Source organism: Centruroides vittatus, unplaced genomic scaffold (genome assembly GCF_030686945.1).
Source record: "Centruroides vittatus isolate TY-2023 unplaced genomic scaffold, ASM3068694v2 contig_927, whole genome shotgun sequence".
In the NCBI taxonomy this organism is placed as follows: domain Eukaryota; kingdom Metazoa; phylum Arthropoda; class Arachnida; order Scorpiones; family Buthidae; genus Centruroides; species Centruroides vittatus.
In genome coordinates, this window is record NW_027122613.1 from 64,141 (window position 1) to 85,571 (window position 21,431).

The 21,431-nt window shown below is 25.8% G+C and overlaps 1 protein-coding gene across 1 annotated transcript in view; it reads right to left on the reverse strand.

Moving 5' to 3' along the window:
• Positions 1–2,029: 2,029 nt before the first annotated feature.
• Positions 2,030–21,431, reverse strand: part of LOC136984740 (uncharacterized) — an 80,513-nt gene continuing 61,111 nt past the window's right edge. The window contains exons 4-5 of the mRNA XM_067281840.1: positions 5,108–5,199; positions 2,030–2,955 (exon numbers count right to left, since the gene is read on the reverse strand). Coding sequence (XP_067137941.1) covers positions 2,947–2,955; positions 5,108–5,199 — 101 coding nt within the window. The 3' untranslated portion in view covers positions 2,030–2,946. The remainder of the gene's footprint in view (positions 2,956–5,107; positions 5,200–21,431) is intronic.

Here is a 21,431-nt window from a genome sequence, read left to right on the forward strand (position 1 = left end):
AAGAGCATAAGAAAAGAACAGTATAATTGCCCAACATCAATCCACTGCTGTGATACATACAATAAACTTCACCCTACATTGTACATACTGATAAATTTATCTTAATTTTTTATATATATACACATATATAAATGTATTTGTAAACTTTTCTTCAATTAAAAACTTTACTTTATAAATTAATTATTGTCTATTGCTTGTTTTTTCTTAATTATAACTGTTCCTTAATGAAAGTTAAGAAAAAAAATTAATTTTCTTACTGGTGCTTATGAAATGTAACTCTTGTAATTAAACTTATAAACTTTCTAGATTAAATTTAGGATTTAAGTGAAATAATTAGTTAAAATAAATATAGAAAAAAAAATTATATTTTCTACACTCATTAAAACGGTTTGTCAAACATCATTTAGGAAAAATTACAAACAAAAACTTCGTTAATAACTCATTGGAGTAATATGTTAAAAGATAATTATAGACTAATTATTTTGTATCGTTTCTCTTAGACAATATTTATCATTAAAATAACTTGTATTTATTATATTTTTAAATGTTTTTTTAAAACAGTATTTCTTATTAATTGTAATTTTTATCAAATTTCCAATTAGTTCATTAAATTCTAATAACGAATTAAATTGATTTTTAAATAATTAAAAAGTAATTTATTCTTATTTTTTCACGTTTTATAAGATAATTCTTTTCTTAAAAAATTAGTGGAACAATTTAAATTTTATTCAAATTACAGTTTGATTAAATTAAATTACTAAAATGTATTAAAAGTGATTAAGTTTTAAAGATAAAAATATTTTATTAATTTTTTAAGATTATATATTGAGCGATTTTTGTGCCGAGTTTACGGTTTATAATGGTAAAAAAAAATTATACGAGTTTTATGTATAATGAAGAAAAAATATGTCCATTAGTTTATTTTCAAGTATTTATTACATTGAATTATTTTTAGAAATGTATATTATACTTATCGTACCATCTTCTACTGTAAGAGGATTAACTTGAAAGATGTAAACTATCTTTCTTTACAAAGCTAATTATCTTAAAGGGAGCTTCCATCTCGAATATTAAAAAAAAATATCTTCTCTATAAGTATTATTAATACTATGCTATTAAAGGTATTTATATGAGGAAAGGGAGGCGATTAGACAAACTGAGAGATTATCCATCATCCCTGTCTTTGCTTGTCTCAAAAGTTTGTAGTAAGTTCTTCAGACAAGAGATCAAAGGAATCTCCAAGTATTAATGTAGTCATTAGAACTGAAGATTTTTTTTGTGAACAATACTTTCTCAATCCTTTCTTATTTGTCGTGTGTGTCTGTTTGATTGATGCTGGCTACATTGACTCACCTGAAAACCTTTGTTTGACGTCAAGGTCCTATGATGGATGAGCGAATCAACTTCTCATGGACACGGGTCAAATTGACGTTTGCACCTCAAAGTCGATTCAGACGGATAAATTCATTCCAAAAGAAATAATTGGATTTAGAAGATACTCTTGAATTATTAAACGAGTTGTAACGATTACTTTTCTTATAAGTGCGCCGATACTTCAGATAATTTCTCATCTCTCTCTTTGTCTTTTCTATTCTTTTAATCTTATTTAACACCCCCTTAGTTTTCGTTTTTCATTCTTACTTGCTTAATAATTCATCACAATTTTTTTTTATAGTCCACTTAGTTAAAAAAAAATGTTTATTCTCCTATATTTTTCTAGCTTTTGTTTTTTAGTGAAGTTCGTTTATAAGAAAATCAATCTAACAGCAAAAATTTTCGTGAACTTAGCATCGACAGTGAAAACTAATCTAATACAAAAAAAAACAAAGTTTGTTTACTCTTTAAATAAACGAAAATTTATGTTATAAATTAACAAATAAAAATTAAAAATAATTTTCTTAAAATTACAACTAAAGTTTATTTTATTTTAATTTATTTATTTAGTTTCTAACAGATAATTAAGACTGTTTTTTGTGGAAAAAAATTGATTATCAGTAAATATAATAAAGATTTAATAATAAAATAAGAGTGCCTAAAGATTTAATAATTTTTATATTTACACTAAACAATAAAATGAATTTACATCAACAATATTATTTTACATATCTGTACAACATTTTTTTTTCCCTTTTTGTTCGTATAAATTATAAAAACAGCCCCAATTACAAGAATCTGGAATTAAACAAATTCATTGCTTTCTTTTCTTTCCTTTAATAATTATGTACAATGAAAATGTTTACGTTGTCACTAACTGAAATTATTTTCTCTGTTATTTCGAACAACAATCAAGTTACATCTAAACTTTAGGAAGAGAAAGAATTTTCTTGTGGGATATTCAACATACCAGAACATGAGCATACTAAATTGCTCACACAACAAATAACAGACAACATTTTTCTTTCATTTATTATTATTTTTTTCTTTCTTCGTTCGAGTCTCTTCCATAATTCAAGCAAAAGTTGTTCAGTAATTAAAAATTATAATTAAAAACAGGCTGCATGAACATGTTTCGGATTATTTTCATTAATCCAACATTCGAGTATTGTTAACTATAATTTGAACTTTAGAAGCGAAGTACATTGTTAATACTGTCTACACCTATAACGGTGTATGATATTCTTGTAAATTATTAATAAAAAATGACAATTCTTGATATAATTTTTGTTTTTTTTAATAATTATTTTACACGTTCGATCGCGTGAAATTTTAAATTTCATTAGTTTTCAAAAGTATTGACGAAATAAATAAGATGGCTTCTTCTTTCTTCAGTTCGCTCTTTTCTTGCTTTTGAAATACGGAATTGAATCATACCCCATAGACTTGGCAGGATTAGAACAAGATATGTGTTTTTATTTTTTATTTTTTTTTTCTTCACGATATTCTGACCAAATCTGTCATAGAATCCATATCCTAAGAAGAAAAATCTTCATCGTTTTTTACACAAAGTCAGAGTATCTGTAAAAGAAATGGTAAAAAATAAAATGAGACTCGATTTATTTATATTTTTTTAATATTCTGTTTAAAAAAAATTCTATAAATTAATGACAATAATATGAGATAATTTAAATTAATTACTGGATGATAAATTAGATAAAAATAAAAGAAAAAAAAAGTAGATCAAGAATGAAAGGTCTATTCAGTAATCATGTATAGTTATAAAATTTATTTTGCTACTCTTAAACGAAATGGAAAGATCTAAAGAGGAACATCAGAATTAATAAAATCTTTCTGACATGGTGAGACTTTATAAGATCATGCCCGCTCGTCCTCAATAACTTTTCAACCTTTGGACTGATTTCAACAAACTTTGTCAGAGATGTAGAAAGATATACGAATTCTATGAAGTTCTACAGCTTTATTAATATATTTTTCTGTTTATTTTTAATTTATTATTATTATTTATTATTATTAAACTATAATTATATTATTTAGAAATAATAGAAGAAAACCTTATTTATTTTTTAATAGGTTTGTATAGGATTTTTCAATAGATAATGGAAGATTTTCTTCCAAGAAAACGAACCTATGGACGAAGTAAAATATATTATATAATATAATAAATATTTATTACAGAATAAACTCCAAGAAAAAGAATTTAATGAATTTATATTATTAATTTCTTAATATAGCTGGCGATTTTAAATTATAGGAGGCTTTAGCTTAGATTTATAAGTTTATATAATGTAAAATCCAAACACATACTGTATCTATTGTACAAGGTTTAATATATACAAGCAAGGACGGATTTTAGACTTGTTATAGCCTAAGCTATCACATACAGAAAGGAATCCTTCCACATAATAATAAATTTAAAATTTTGAGACACTAAGCTACGACTTGTTCAGTTTACGCATAAATAAGGCCCTAAATAAAGAAATAATGTATCTAGATTGAATAGCAGTAAGAGTTTATCTTTGTGTGTGTCTGACACCCGAGGCCCTAAGCATAACATTAAAATTTTAATTTAATAAAAAGAGTGTATAATATTACTTAAAACTAAATATAAAACAATTATAACTATTTTTAAAAAAGAAGAAAAAAAAATTAAATAACTTTTAACTCTAAAAATAATTCCTAATAAAAACTTTTTTTCTAATATTATGCTTTTACGTACGTTTGAATTATTGCTTAATTTAATTTTTAATGCGGAAATTTAATTTTGTAGAAATAGAAAACTTTTATTCTATTTAAATATAGAAAATGAAACATTGAACAGAATAAATATATACATTTTTAATTTAAGCATGAAATAAATTGATCAAATTTTGTGATTTATAGCTTATCTCCTAATAGAAAAGAAAGTCGAGATAAAGTATTTGATCCTGATGTAATTGCTGCTACCAAAGAAAAAAAAATAATTCTAGTTCAACAATAAAAAAAAATTTTACTCGAGTTAATCAATTAGCCGAGTTAATGAAGCAAACAGAGAAAAAAAAGCAAAAATTACAATTACAATTAAACAAAAAATTCCTTTAATAACAATAATTATTATTATACATTTAATGTTTTCTGGAACTGTTAAAAAAATCTAGAATTGTAGATAGAAAGATGCAGTCTGGAGTAGGAATTTAATCCCCATTTACATAATATCTGCAGTATTAGAGGTAATAACTCTTTGCAATTCCTTGTTAATCTTACCAGATGCAACACCCACCTCTAAAATAGACTTGTCTATAAATTAAAATTAAATTCGATGAATGATTTAGAATTAATGACATCGTAGCGAGAAGGATAGGGAGTGGTCGAACTTAGTTAGTTAGTCAAAGAGCCCAATTACAGAACCACCGACAACAAAAACATTGCCAGCTTCACCTTGCTAATTCCCTGCCAATTATGGAATCTAATCACGGCTTATGGGATTAATGTACGAGTGGCAGAAATCGCGCTAGATTAGAAAAATTCCATTGTATTCGTTCCGAGTACAAAGACAATCTACAGACATTCCCACCTGCCGGTATCATGAATAATTGCTACTAAATGCCCAGTTTACAAAATCCTCTTCTATCTCTAATAACTAACTAAGTAGAGTCTTTAATCCTTTTGGGAAAATTTTCTAAAAATTTGATGTAACAGTTAAAATTTCTAGCATATAAATAAGTGTACTTACCTTATTGCTGAGAGCTCCTGCAGTTAATAACGTCATTAGGGAAATATGTCTAATATACCAAGCTTCGTTCCTATATGACTTGTTACTTAAATCTTCAAAACATGAAATATAAATAAACAAATTTTTAAAATTATTTTCGTTTATATTTAAACATTTATAAGTGAATTTTTAAAAATTATTTTAAGAGGGAAATTCTTATTTTTTTTTCCTCAGTTTTGTTACTTAATTTCGCTGATTTTTTAAAAATATAATTAAATGGCTACTGTTAAAGAGGTGGTTAGTTTTTGCTTTTATTCAGTTTATTTTTCTTTATTTCTCGGAGCAAAAAAAGAGGATTTTTTTCCTAAATCGAAGAAAGAAATAATCTACCGTTTCTATAAAAGAAGAAAATAAATAACAAACATATATATTTATTTATGTTTCCTTTGCTGTTGGTTAAAAAGAAAAGATTTCCTCTTTATCTTCAGGAAACTTTTCTATCGTACTTCATAAAGTTAAAATTCTACAAATAAATAAATAAATAATATCTAAAAATATAAATCAATACGTATGACAATCGTCGATAAATATAATATTTACAACTCGACTTTCTAGCAATATTTTTATGTAAAATGTAACAGATTTGCTTTATTACTCCTCCTTGTACAATATTATATTTTGTATTTTATTTTTCAATTCCCAATTGTTGTATAGATAATGCTCGAGTTATATTTGATACTTTTGCAATTCAATAAGTTAAAATATATTTATATCTCCAAAATGTTCTTTTGGGTTTATATTGTCAAATAACAATTTCACACTTGAGAATGAGATGCGATCGTTTATAATCTAGAAGAGCATTAGCGTAAAAATGTCAACGGTTTGCATTTTTCCCAAGAAAGTCGTGGGGAGTAAGACAATGTTGATGATTTCTCGACGGAACGAAATAGTTGATAAAGGAGGATACCCAGAGGATGCTGTGAAAAATTCCCAAGTATACTCTCTCTCTCGTATAGATGCTGGAATTTATAGAAAATTTCGGAATATTGAAAAAATAAAGCACAAAAAGAAAAAGTAAATAATGAAAAATTTACTGTTGTTTATCCATTTTACATTTTGTAATTTCCAACTTTTTTATATGAAAAGAAATACACTCCCTTAGATAAAAGCTGTTTTTCCTTACTATTTTCATCAGTTATTTATTTTTATCATAAAATATTTATAAGTTTGTATTGACTATTTTAACTTCTTTTTTTTTTGTTGTTTTATATTTTAACTCGTTAAACTGAAAGAATTGATTTTAAAGTTTCTATTGATAATAAATAATAAATACTTTTGAAAAATATCGTATTATAAGATTAAAACGAATAAAAATGATTATTAACCAAATAATAACTTAATGTAAATGTTATGTATTTATTTTTATATATAGGCTATATTTAAACTATTAAAAAAATTTCCAAAATATCATTTAATTAATTAATTTATTCAGTTTTTTTGTTAAATAAAAGAGTAAACTTCAATTCCAACGCGAAAAAAATGTGTTTTTTTCTCTGCTACATTTTGCTATGTTCCATTAGATAAAGGTGCGGGTTATATACGAATATATGCAATTATTTGTTTATTTAAACGATTGCATTACGTTTACATTTTAATTTATTAAGTTTATATCCATTAAAAACGAAAAAAGTTTTCGCTTAACATGTTTAAACAGTAACAAGATATTAAATCCGAAAATAAGGTAAATTCCAATGGTGAGATGGGAAACCAATATTTAATCATACTAATAGAGTCACAGATATACTTAGTGAATCTTAATATATTCACATGGGTGTTCATTAACAATAATAACCATGCTACTTTTCTCTTCGGAGAATAGGAAACATGATTATTATTACGAAAGAAGAACGAATATATGTATATAAATTACATCCGAGCTATTCCCAATATTATTATCAACTAATTCAAATTCTTCAGCCATTTCTGCCAAACTCATCTTCTTCTCCATTCTTTTTTCTAAATGTTTAATTATAATTTAATTGATAAAATTGTTAATGTTTACGATAGAAAATTAAATAAAATGAAAGATTATATAATATAAAATGAACTAAATACCACAACTATTTCTCAATTTTGTTTTAATTAAGGCAAACCAAACCTGGAGAATAAGGGGGAGAGAAAACTGAACACAGTCATCCTAATAAATGTAGAGATTTATATGCGCTGTTGAAACACGTTATCATAATTATATTGAATTCATTCGGTGTGTTGAATTCCATTTTCGAAATTCTTAACATAATTTGCGTAATTCTGGTAAAGCGTGCTTCATCTCAGTTACTGGTTCCTAAAGTATAGCAAAATGTCGTGTAAGCACTCAAAAGTACCGTACAGTACGTGACTTTTTTCTTCTTAAATGTTATTAACAAATTATTAATTTTAATTACATTTATTTTAATGAAAATTAAGCAAAATTATAATTAAATCATCAACGGCTCGACCTATAATAAATTTATAAAGGTTTGTTAATAATATAACGAGTGATTTATGCGTATAATAGTCATATTTTAAAACCATTAGCGAAATTAAAATATCTGTGTTAAAGTAATTTAGAAGAATATAGTTAAAAATTAATAAGATATTTTTTTTTAATTTTAACTAAATTTTCTATGTAGGATAATTAAAATTAATATTAAAAAACACTAATGATTTGCATCAAAAAGTTACATAAATTAATGGTTTTAAATTATTTAAGCGCATTATAAATTTACCATTTATTAACGTTACTTCACACTTTTAAAATTCTTATTAAAGCTTTAAAAACTTTATAAATTGCTTAATAAATAAATAAAATTTTCAAGTAATCTTTATGGTGATTTTTATGTTAAAACTTCCATTAACGCACCATTAATTATATAATATATTTTAAAAAAACCCTCTCTACTAAAGTATTTTTAAATATATTTTTCTTCAAAATTACCCTTTTTAGTTAAAATATTTATACATTGTTTATGTACTTTTCTATGAGAAAAATTACAGTTTAAAAACATAACTTAAAATATTAATTAAGAATTAAAAATGCTTTTATCGATTCCATTTTTATTTATACGTTTTTAACATGGTATGAGCTACTTTAGTTTCAATTTTTTAAGAAAAATTCATAGTTTATCTTTTAAAAAAAGTGATTATGAGCATTCTATCAGAGATTCTTATCGGTATCTTCGCGAATTTAGAACTCATATACACGTTTTTATCACAAATTATGGCCTTAAAGAATTTTTCTGTTGGAATTTTATAACAGAAGCGAGACTCCTAAATACGCATTTCCATCTCATTTAATATGATTTACACTAGATTCTTATTGATTCTTATGAAGAAGAACATATATATATATATATATATATATTTGTAAGGAAAAATCTTGTCTTTTCATTCGTTTCGAATTCAATTTTTACTGTCTTTTTTTTTTCAATTTTTACTTTCAATTTTCATGTAGTAGTTGTTAGCAGTGGGTTCCTTAAATGGAATTTTTACCTCAACCTCCATTAATGCTATCGACGACTGAGAGCGTGGAGCATTTGCTGACTCACGAGTTGATGCTTTCCATTCATTTGCTAGTGCTTGTGATGTTGAAGATCGATTGGTTTTGGTTCAGTCGGAGTAGAATACGATTCTTACGAGCGGTTGAAAGCTTCTCACCAATGCTATACTTCAGTCTTTATATATATATATATATATATATATATATATATATATATAGGATTTTTTTTAAACTCAGACTTTCAAAAATGGGGATCTATAGTTGATTAAACACTTGTGATTCTTTCGTATTTTTTACCACTTTAAATTCTTTTCGAAGTGAAATGTCGATAGCTTTCTCTTTTCTTCGCTTGCTTTTACATTATTTTCTCATTTTCGTGTTAAAAATATCTTTTAAATTGAGAATTTTTTTTACAATTACCAAAATATAGTATCGTGTTTCCGACTGGAAAACAATGAAAAAAAAAAAAAAAAATCCAACTTTTCTGACGTCTCTAATCACGTTGAAAATCTTATAAATTTGAAGTTTATAAAAGCGGATTAATTCAATTTTTTATGCATTTACGAATGATATAAGTAATTCAAAATGCTATTTTCTTTTTTATCTTTCTTATCACTTATGGAAAATTTAATTAAATTAACATCATTACTACTTTACTCCTAGTCGAAAAATCATTTCCACCAGTTAAAATTTATCTTTAAAATATATATATGGAATAATTTAATTGATAAGTAAAGAATAAAAATTTAAAAAGCATCTTTAAATATCGGATAAAAATTTTCAATTTCTCTAAATATAAAATATGCAAATGATATTAATAAAGGAGTATATTAGCATTTTGATGAAACGGTAAATATGAGCATGGGAAAAATTTCCATAGTTACGATATTTTGATATAACAAGTAACGTAGGTTTGAGAAAAATCCTATTTTCATTTTGTTTTACGTTCTCTCCCCCCTCTTTTAGAAAGTCTAATAGAATACACAAAGATGATTGAAAACACCAAAGCTATTACAGGAATTTAATAAACTTCAAGTTCCGTTTTTCATCTTCTTTCAACTTCGTTTCATCGCGCAAAAGTTTTATGTACATTCTGAGGATAAGATTTTTCTTATAAAGTCTATTTTGAACAGGAAATTAGAAGTAGTAGAGTAAGAAAAACAATGGAGAATAACGACTGGTGTTGAGAACGAAGGAATTAAAAAGAAATCACAAGAAAAACAAATCACTTGGTAAAGATTAAAATGCTCCTATCAATGGGTGACAGTCAAAAGTCAAATATCGTCGAGTATGAGAAATTGTCTACGCTAAACAATCTCTAGCAATGCATTTTTCTACCTTTTTATGGAGTTTTCTTTTAAAATTGGAAAAGTAAAATAAAAAAATAACTAAAGTCTTTCTCGCTTTTCGTTATTTTAAAGTCCATTATACTTTAAAAATTTTAATATCACGTTCGCTTTGTTTTATTTACAAAGGCTACATTGTTTACTTTTTCTCTTGTTTTCCCCTTTTTTTACACACATAAAATTTCAAATTTAAAACTTGATTTAAAATATTTAATGTCACTTCTTGTAGGATAAATATACTTTAGAAAGATTTATTAATTTTGTGTAGATTTGCAACAAGGGGAAAAAAGTATCCTCCTAAGAGCATTATTCTTATTATATGATTTATTCGAAATTGTATTTATCTGTCGACAATTTCAATTATTTATGAAGCAAAGGACAGTTTTTCAAGTGAAATGGCCAGAGAATAGAATTCATTAGTATTCTGTTGGGCTAAGCTGCTCATAATCACCATATATCTGCAGAAAGAGTGCTTCAGATCAGGAGTAACCACTGTTACTTTATTAAATTCGGTTCTATGAGTGTTGCATTACAGAATAGCACCTGTTTGTTGAGTATATATATATATATATATATATATATATTTTCGTTTGGTGTTGCGTTTATTTTTAAATTATCCTTGTAAAGTTGTGAAAACAGAAAAAAAACAAAGCTGAAAAGTATAAAGTTTGATCGAAACTCGTCAGTAGCTGGCCGTAAATTTTGAAATGTTGAGCCTCTAGGGAAACAGTAAATGTTGGAAAGTTGGTAAGAAGCTTTAGTTTGAGTCGAAACAACGATTGAAAGAGAATAGAGGATCTTTACATCTAGTGTTTAAAAGTAGCCATGTGGGTAGAGAGGTTTATGGGGCGTTACGTTCCTGTGGAGACTTTGTAAATTGAGTTTTGGTGGTTGCTGTAAAAGGCAATCTATACGACGTGCTACAAACACGCGATATAAAACAGCCACGTCTACATTGTACGTGTCCTTTTTACTCACGATCACCTTAGTAATGTGAGATTCCACCCCGTTAATGTAATTTCTGTAGTTCGTGGGAGTTTTATCGATTCTACTTTGTAGTGGTAATTACTCATTATTCTACTTAATTGAAATTAAGAAAAGTACACTCTTTAAATTTTATAAGTTGAAGCCATTTCTCACTGTAATAAGTCGGCCGCTGGCGGAGAGTTATCGTATAAACGGGAAACGTACTAAAATTTATGTTATAACGAAGTCGTCGGCAAATAAAAATATTTATGTAAATATTTTATGTACCTTGGCACAAAACTGTCGAGACAAAAATGTTAAAGACATTAGTCTAGATGGTCCATCCCTCTAGAGAGAGAATCATTGAGAAGACAGATAGGACATGCAGATGGTCCTGGAGTGCGGTGAATTCATTTTTAAATAAAACGGTGAAAGAGAAGAGAGGAAAAAAAGTCTCGTAATTCTAACGTTATCTCGCGGGAGACAAGAGGAAAAAAATAAGAATGTACTGTACAGAGAAGAGGTAGTTGAGGAAAGACTAATGGATCCACAGCCCGAGGAACGAGCAGGGAGGGAGGAGGTAAGAATGAGTAGGAGGTTAGTAAGAACTCGGTTAACTGATCCCCCTGACTAAGGATTCTGAGATTGTGTGACTATCTTCCACAAAAATGATTGATTGTAGCGGCAAATCGAAATTCTCTCACCTCAACTCGGACTATGTCAATGATAGAAACAGTAGTGCTGGTCGAATGAATTGTATAGAAGACACGTCGAGAATAAGAATCTTTCTTTCGTATGTGGCAGAAACGATCGAAGAAAGTCTCGCTGACTTTTATACCCGAGTATAAAACCGTAATAAACCTTTCGTTAGCTGTATTTCGTGACCAGAAGGTCGATTACCTTTCTCTTATCGTTTTGTACAGTCGCGCTCTCCTGCTCTTCATCTTCCTCTTCCTATCTCTTACTATTGTGTTTAGTACGGTATTTAATCAATAATAATGTATAGCATCATTCGAATATGTCTCTTAACCATTAAAATAATGAGTAAAGGTATAATTGTCATATTAATATTCCCGCTAGCGTGTCGAAAATAATGAGATTGAGTTAGGCCGGAAAATGCAAAAATTATATTCTGGATCCGTTTCTAAAGTTGAAAACTCGCTATTTTTCAACTTAAACCCCATCATTTACAATAGTTTTAATTATACAAAAGCTAATTTTGGATCTACTAATGTTTTTTAAACTTAATGGAAGCGTATATATGCGAGAAACGAGCTTTCTACTCGCTTAATTTAACTAGAAAATACAATAAAATAATAAAGTTATCTTTGGAATTATTCTCATTTTTAAAATATTATTATTATTATATTTTAAATTTTTGATTTAAGTAGGAATCGAGTCGATTTTTGTCTTAAAAAAGCACCCCACTCCGATATCGATTTTTGAAAAGATTCACTGTAATTTATTCTAATTTACTTTAGTTATAAAACACAGCACTAGATCTTTTATAAAACAGAAAAAAATATAATAAAATACAATTTTCTAGAATCCATTTTCAAAATTGGTTACGTCAACTCTATATTATTATAATTATAACCGTACTCTTTCTTTGTATCACTATATCTATGGCAAATTTACTCTAGAACCGCATATAGACCAGTAGCGTAACCAGGCAGGGCCAGGCTTAATTTTGTAAATAAGTAAGTACAATAAAAGGATTTGGATGTGACAAACGTACAATATTTAAGAGCGTATTCTTCATCTACAGAGCTACATCCACAGTAGTTTTGCACGTTCTATCTAATTCGGACTCCCGAATACCTCTTCTTGTTACGCTACTTGCATAAATACATTCATTTTGATTAATTTTAAGCTAAATATATCATTCCTTCTATAGAATAACATAAAATATTTTATAAATATTTGAATTTTTTTACCATCTAAAATATAATTCTATAAAAATTAAGTAAATAACACCATAGAAAACAAAAAGAAACCTTGCATTTATAGATTCAAAAACACAACTTTCTTCTCTAATTTTCTTATTAAAAAAGTTTTTAAAGCCATACAAAATATTATAATAGTTTATAATATATATTTTTTTCTTTTCTAAACTTTATAAAATCGAATATATATATATATAAAGCCATAGTTTAGTTTCTTCAACTCGTGTGTGAATAACATGGAAACATAAAAGGTACACCAATAATTTACCAATGCAGCTTACGTGACAATCTGTTATCCGTTGTAAGACTTCAAATCGGAACCTGATTGAAAGAATAAATCCCAAAGAAAAAAGTATACTTCAACAAACAAAAGTAAAAACACAATAGAAAAGGAGTTTGTCCAAGAGATCAACAATATAGTAAGTAAAACTGAGATTATGTGAAGTCGATCCGGAAGATAACGCACATTCACCCCAACTCCAAAAAATTTTATTTATTTATTTTATTTTTTTTTTATCTCTTTCCCGGTTACGATAATAAGAGACCCAGAATGATTATATCCGTTCTACTATAATAATAATTTTCTTTCCGTCTCTAATATATATATATATAAGTGGGCACTATATACAGAGCTTAGTTTAGTGTTTGGGAGTATTGATGCGAAACGGAAACCAAAGTAATCGCCTGAAGACTTAAGTGAAACATTTGATGAAGGTTCTTACTCTGAAGGATTATCTTTTCGAATGGATTAGGCGGAAATGATTCAGATAAATCTTCAACAAGTTATTGTTAATGCATTTAACCAAGCAAATTTTACCGGGATGCTTCCTTCATCCTTACAAGTTAATATAGAGGATGCTATATGCGGTGAAGAAGGTTTAATGCAATTTTTTTCTTACTTTCAACGTGTTTTTATCTCTTGGATTATAAATCATTTGGAAACTGGTAATTTTATACGCTCAAATTTCTCAGAGAACGACGATTTCTTTCCGAAAATCTTTCAACCTTTTCAACTCGAATTTTCCTCTCCTTAGCTTCAAAGGAAAAAAAAACTATCCAATTATTTTTTTATAATAATAATACTCAAAATCAATTAAGTGCAAATTAATTTTTAGAAATTTGAGATTTAATTACTTAATTAAGCATTTATTTATGTAATGGTTTAAGTTTTTAATGCGTGTTGTACACTGTACAAGTAAAGAGAAGTTTGTTAAAGAATTCTATTTCGTAAGAAGACTTTTTTTAAAGTATAATTAACAATTAGAAAATTCAAAAGTACTGTTTAAATTTAATTATTTCATTGATTTATTTATAAAGTTAATACTTATACAATTTAAATTATTATTTTTTTTAAGTAAGAAAGATGAAGGGAGGAAGAGAAACGAAAGAGGAATTACTCTGTTATTTTATAAAGAAGTTTTTATTATTTTTTTTTCCTTGAACTTTCCTTATTTTTTTCTTTACAGCGATGACCATTAAACTTTTGAGAAAAGTCTAACAGTGACCGGTAAATGGACTCGACTGGACTATCCTCTAGAGAACAGCAAACACCGGAGGAAGCATTTATCTTAAAGAACAAATGTACTGTCACAGATCGAAGCAAAAATAGAGTCGACGTAATTCCTAATGACGTACACTTGTACAATTTAGTCGAGGAAAAAGTATCAGTAATTACAAGTTTCAATCGCTGACGTACAACGAATTTTCGGGGTGACGTCGAAAAGGGAACATTGTTACAAATCACTAAGTTAGGACGTGTGTAGGTCCTATAACGGTGCAAAATAGCCGAAAGGAGAGAATGGAGAACACAGGCCGTTTGTTGTAACGATAATAGTACCCTATAGAAGTCATGCTTTCGTCACATGCCTCTAGATTTATAGGGGCATTCGCTATAAGTCGAATTGATTTGGTCCTTAGTTAGCAACAGCTGGACATTGGTGGCTAACTGACCATTCCTGTCAAAAAAGGCGGCACGAAAGAAATATTCTAGTTGCTGCCATCGACTTTTGCTATCAATAATTCCATCCCTCTTTCTTCTTTCTCCCATAAAATTGATTTTATCCCATCAGAAATTTGAATTTTTCCAGCTTTCTTTATATTAAATGTTTCTCCAGTTTAAAAAATAATTTTAAAAATTTATTTTTATTTAAAAATAAATAAATATATATATATTACAATTTCTTTTATCTTAAATCTAAAATAACTTAACTAAAATTAAAAATAAAACGGGTTAATACATGTGCCGCCATCTGTTAACGAATTTTTAACTCATTCCGATTTTTATTAATTAATTAAATGAATTATTACAAATAAAATTTATATTAGATGATAATTAAATATTTTACACTAAATTATAAAATCTAAAAAAAATCTTTTAAAATATAAATTTAATTTATTATAAATTATAGGAAATAACCAGTTTCAACTACGTGGCGCCATCTGTAATTGAAATTTGTTAATATTTTCAAGATATATTTATTTTATTACGATTAAAGTGTAATTAAGTTATTACGTTTGGGCATCTCTTTGATTTCTAAAAAGAAGATTCCTGAGAAGAAATAAGCTCCGAATTAATATCAGAAGAGGCTTAATCTTTAATAACAAAGGGATAGTTTTTCTGTATTAGATAATTTTTCCCAGAGCAAAATCTCATCTCTCATGAGAATCCTTTATCTACCAAAGGAGGTAAAAACTTCTCTCCCTTTAGGGAATTAACTTATCCTATCTTCTTAATTCTAAGTATTACACAGGAATAATAGTTCACCATTCGTTACGTAATTTACTTTTCTCGTTATCTTAAATAAGAATAATTTTAATTGCCTTAATTTTAACTACGGAATAATTTATAACGCTAAGTACTTGTTAAACCGTTTAAAAATCTTCAAATTTTCAACTTAGAGATTTAAACCGTTAAACGACTCTTAAATCGATTAATTGGAAGAAAAAAAACAAACAAATTAATTGAATAAATTAATTAAATCACTACTCTTAAACACATTCATTAAGTTAATTACGTTTAATTACGCTAAAAGAAAATTTAAATAGTGGACAGCGCTGGTGGTTCCATCTGGAGACGAAGAAATGAATTAAAGTGGTATGTATAAATTGAATTTTATGGATTCGAGTAAAAAATCAATTTAATTCAATTCGAGAATGGATTTGTGGATAATAAATGAAATTTTTTAAAGTTACCGTGAATAATGCCTCTTTCGCTCATTTAAATAATATATGATACAGGAATGCATTAAAGCGTAACTATGTCGTCCCTCCCAGACGTTTAATTTAATGTTAAAAAATTACTTAATGGAACTTTAAACCATTAGAAACGACGTTGATATACATTTATTCGATAATTTTCAGCATTGGGAGCCATTGGATTCTAACGTAACAACGTAAAAAAACAATGAAGTATTGTGACGTCGTAACGAAGATTCCTTTACTAAAATTCGATATTCCTTTGATAGAAACCTTAATAATGAATCTATAGCATCACTATACTATACTTTACTTCATTCTTAGTAAGTAGGAGGATGTATTATTAAGTCTATAATTTAATTCCTAATTGTTACGTCTAGAGAGAACCTAGCAAATGTACTGACCGGATTGCTAGACTATACACTAATATATTTCCTAATTACTATAGCCTAGAGACAAGTTGAGAGTAGGAAAATGTACCTTTAGGATTGTCCAGATTATTATATATATCGTAATTGTTAACTTCCTAGAGACAATCCAGCAAATGCACTAGCCGAATTGAGTCTATAATAGATTTCCTAATTGTTATGTTCTAGATAATGCTACCAAATAGGAAAATATATATGTATACAAAGGCCATTGATTGTATTATATATTTCCTAATTATATGGTCCTAGAGTTAATCGAATGACAAGAAATTTATCTTTTCTACTTGATATATAGACGTGTATTGATTTTGTAGCTTATAATAGATATATAACCCCAAGTTTAGTATAATTAGAGACTTGTATAGAGTAGTGTACATCTATAACAATGTATATTTTATAATAATAATAATAACAATTCCAAACTTAACTGCATAAACAAGATTAAAATTACTTTCCAGATATATTCCTTAATGACTCTCTTGTATAATTGATGCCGTTTCAACATGAATTAAGCATAATTTATTGTGTTACTTTAATAACTTTACCATCTGTCATTTAAATGAAGATAATTTGTAAATAAATTAATTTTTATTTGTATATTTTGCATTTGTAAATTCCTGTGTATTGCTAGAAGGAGTGGTTCTGTATATAGAAGCTTCATAATTAAATATATGTTATAAATTATGTTATACTTAAATGTATATTCATTTATTCTCTACGAGAACGAATAAAATGAATATGTGTGATAGAAAGTGGAGTATAATTATTCTTTTAACTGATTATACTTCGAATTCTTAGTAGAGTTATTCAAATTTTAATTCCATATATTTAAAATACTAATTAATATTTAAATATTTATCGATTTTGTTTATATCATAACAATAATATGTAAATAGTAGATAAATTAAACCAGGAACAGAGAGAGAGAGGGTGGTCTCACTCCTCTTCGAAGCCATAAAAAAATTAATAAAACAAATAAAAAATAGAACTATAATCTATATAATATTTACGTTAATATTTTATATACGAAGGACTAAATTTTAGTACCCTGTATACAGGGCCCGAGCCAAATTACTCGTCTCTTCTACGTGGCACTGTATAAAGTATTGAAAGAATTTACAAATTTAAATATATTTTTACATAATAATTTTAATAATTGATAAAATTATAAAAGAAAATTTATTTTTAAAGTTTTATCTTGTAAATCTTGTAGATTATCTTTTAATTTTATACGTTAAAATGTTTATTTACTATCCTTTTTATTTAGTCAGGAGTCATGTTATCTCCTTCATTCCCTATGCATTATTATTGAATTTTCTAGTTTTGTACTTTATAATTTTGTTTTTAAATTAAATAAATTAGTTTTAAACCTTTATACGAAATTAATAATAATAATAATTTAATTTAATTAAATCAAATAACGAAATATTATTTAGAATTTTTCGGGAAATTTTAAACCCATAGACAGATACAGATGAGATTAGATGAGGCCCAGATTAATGGCAATTACCACCCCCAATTAACTAAAAGCTGAAAAATATATAATAAAATTAATAAAACGAATAAAAATGTCCATTTATAATAGCACATTTTCTCTTAAATTAATGAATTATTGATGTTTTCTCCGTGTCAAAGTCTCATCATCCCTATGTCAAAGGATCCCTTCTACCTTAGATTTTTTGCAGTTTATATATAATATATAAATATTCTCTTAACTTAACACTAATTAATTATTATTTACTCACTTGTTACAGCTCTCAGTTTAGAAATTTAGTTTCTATGAAGTGACTTTAACTGTTTTACGGTAGCCTACAGAAGCAGGCTACTGAATGTTGAGGTATACTTTTATATAAAAGGAAAAAAAGATATGGCAAAATAACTTTGTATCAAAGTATCATTTACTCTTTTATGAATAATATTTTTGCCTAAACAAAATACTTCCATTCGATCTTTTTGACATTCAAACATTGTTACTATAGCAGCAATATTTTATTCTTGGTTGAGAATGGCAGATGCGGCGGAAAAAAAGATACCAAATTGCATTTTATGATCGCATACAAAATAGAATTGTATATGATAGGTTTTAAATATTTAAAGGTTTTTTTTTATGCAGCATTTGTTATTAAAGGTACGAAAATTTGCTTATATAAATATAAATTTCGCATTTTTACGGTAAAACAAACGCGTTTTTTAAAGTTTTCTTAAAAATATAATAAAATGTAAATGTTAATTTAATACTTTAAATGAATTTTCTTTAATTAAATAAATATTTATAACGCTTTAATTAGATAAATAAGTCGAGTTGGTACTTATAAAATTTATCAACAGATGGTAGCACGTACGACATTAGAGATATTTATTTTAATTTTCGTTTGTATTTTTTTTAATTTACTTTTAATAACGTAATTAAATATATAAATACAGGAAGATTAATTATAACCGTATTAATATGAGATAAATTAAATAAAAAATGAAAAATGGAAATATTTTAATTCTTGATAATTTAATTCTGTGTATTTATGTATACGTGAATAAAGAGTAAAAATAATCATTACAGACATTCTAAGTAACGGTAAAAAGGAAAAAAAATATAGATTAAATATACATTAAGCGTTTATTCCAAATGTTTATTCCCTAAATGAAGAGCGCAACTTCTATCTACTGCGATACAAAAATAATTATAAAAATATATAAAAATTCTGAATTAAAATTTAAAAAAATAATAATAATCATTTATTTATTTCTTTTTAGTGCATTAATAAACGCATTAAATTCATTTTTATTTTATTATTTTACATCAAGAGAAATTAGAAATAAAATAAGAGAATAAATTATAATTATTTATAATTTATGTAAATAAAGAAATTGTTTAGTATAAAAATTTAGAAATAAATAAAAAATATATTTTGTACGTATTTAAATAATTTTATGCAAATTTTTTAAAGTTGAATGAATAAAATTTAACTTTTTCTTTAAAACAAAAATAAAATAAAATTGTATAAAAATCGAATTAAGTGTCTATTGACGTAAACAAATTTTTATTCTTAATTTTAATTAATTTTTTATCACGTTTTTAAATAATAAAATTAACATGTTTTTAAAGTACATTTTTAATTTTACTTATAAATATTCTTTCATATTTTAAACTCTAAAAAAATTATATTAAAAAAATTTTAAATCTTTAAAAATAAAAAAATATATATATTGTCTAACATATGTTAGACCAAAAAATATAAAATATTTAAAATGTTTTAAATAAATTAAAGCATAAAAAATGATAAAATTTAAATATTTTATATAAAAAAATAATTTAAAAAAATTAATTTTAAAATTCATATTAACCAATTATTATACATTAATTAGATAATTTATAAAATAATGTTATTATTCCTGAAAATTTTATCTTAGGTTTAATTTTTTTTAATGTTTAATTTAAAAATTTTTTTAAAATAAAATAATAATTATAATTATAACGTTTTTTTTTCTTTTACTTTTCGACATTTTAAAAATGCACTAATAAAATTTTATGTATTTTTTTAATGAAAAATTTAATCGAAATTAATAAATTATATATTTTCCAACAAGGAAATTAAGATAAAAAATTGAAGATTTTAATATTATAAACATAAATATTATTATTATGAGGAGGAGAAGGAAGAGGAAGAAGAGGAGGAGGAAAAGAAGGGGAAGGGGAAGGGGAAGAGGAAGGAGGAGGAGATCGAGTCCACTCAAATATGTAGGCTGAACAAAGGAAGAAAGTGAGGGGATGAGAAAAGGATAAGAAAGAAGAGATAAAGCCCCAATAGGAAAGATAGAATGAATAAGAAAGAGAAAAATAAGTAAATAATAATAATAACTTGTAAATATAGATATTAATTTACAATTTACATAAATATGTTGAGAAAAAAATAACCCTTTAAATGCTTAAAATATAAATAATGTAATTAAATATATAATTTAATACGTTAATATAGTTTGCTGTAGACTGCTTTTGAGATATTTTCGATGTTATATTTAAATATTAAACTGTAGTCCAATCAGAATTACTTTTTTTTTTATAAGCAATCGTATAAATATACATGTGACATTTTAAACACCTAAACTTAATAGTATATTTTAGTGACATTTATTAAGGCATGATTGTATTTTTCTGTTCTTTAATGTAATAAGGTGTGAACTTTGAATTGACTCTAATGAAATTCCCCCTATATAGAAGGAACGACGATTTGAGGTTTTTTGAGTGTTAATTAATAACTAAAGAACATCATCTGCATTTGATACACATTTTAAAGGAAAATTTCGTTCTTTTGAGTGATGATTCAGGAATATTTTTAAACGTTAATTGGTGATAATTAAGGAAAATTTTATTTACTTGGTAGACATTTTTATAGAAAATTTTGTTATTTTGTGGGATGTTTCAGGGATATTTTAAGTGTTAATTAAGAGATTAACCTATTAGTTTAAATAACTCAATCTTTCTTTACAAATAATAATAATAATTTGTTATATATATTAAATTTGGTGTTTATACTTTCTATCTTAAATGAGAAAGGTAATATATCTTTAGAAATATGTCCTACATCTTAAAAAATATACGTTCTAAAGATAAAATTTTATTTTTTAAAAAAAAAACTTTTTTATAACTTCAACAAAAGAAAATAAAAATTATTTTTTAAAAAAAGTAATAATAAAAAATTTTTACTGTTTTAATATTTTATCATTGAAATTTTTCTCAAAAATTAATAAAATATTCAAAATATTAAAGCATTTTTCTACATTTTTATAGTCTACCAATTCACTTGAGTTTAATAAACCAGGTAACATTTGGGCATCGCGACTCACTGGTTGGGTAATTGCGCTTGATAAAGTTACTTACTTAAAAATAAAATAATAATAATAATTATTATTATTACTATTATTATGCCG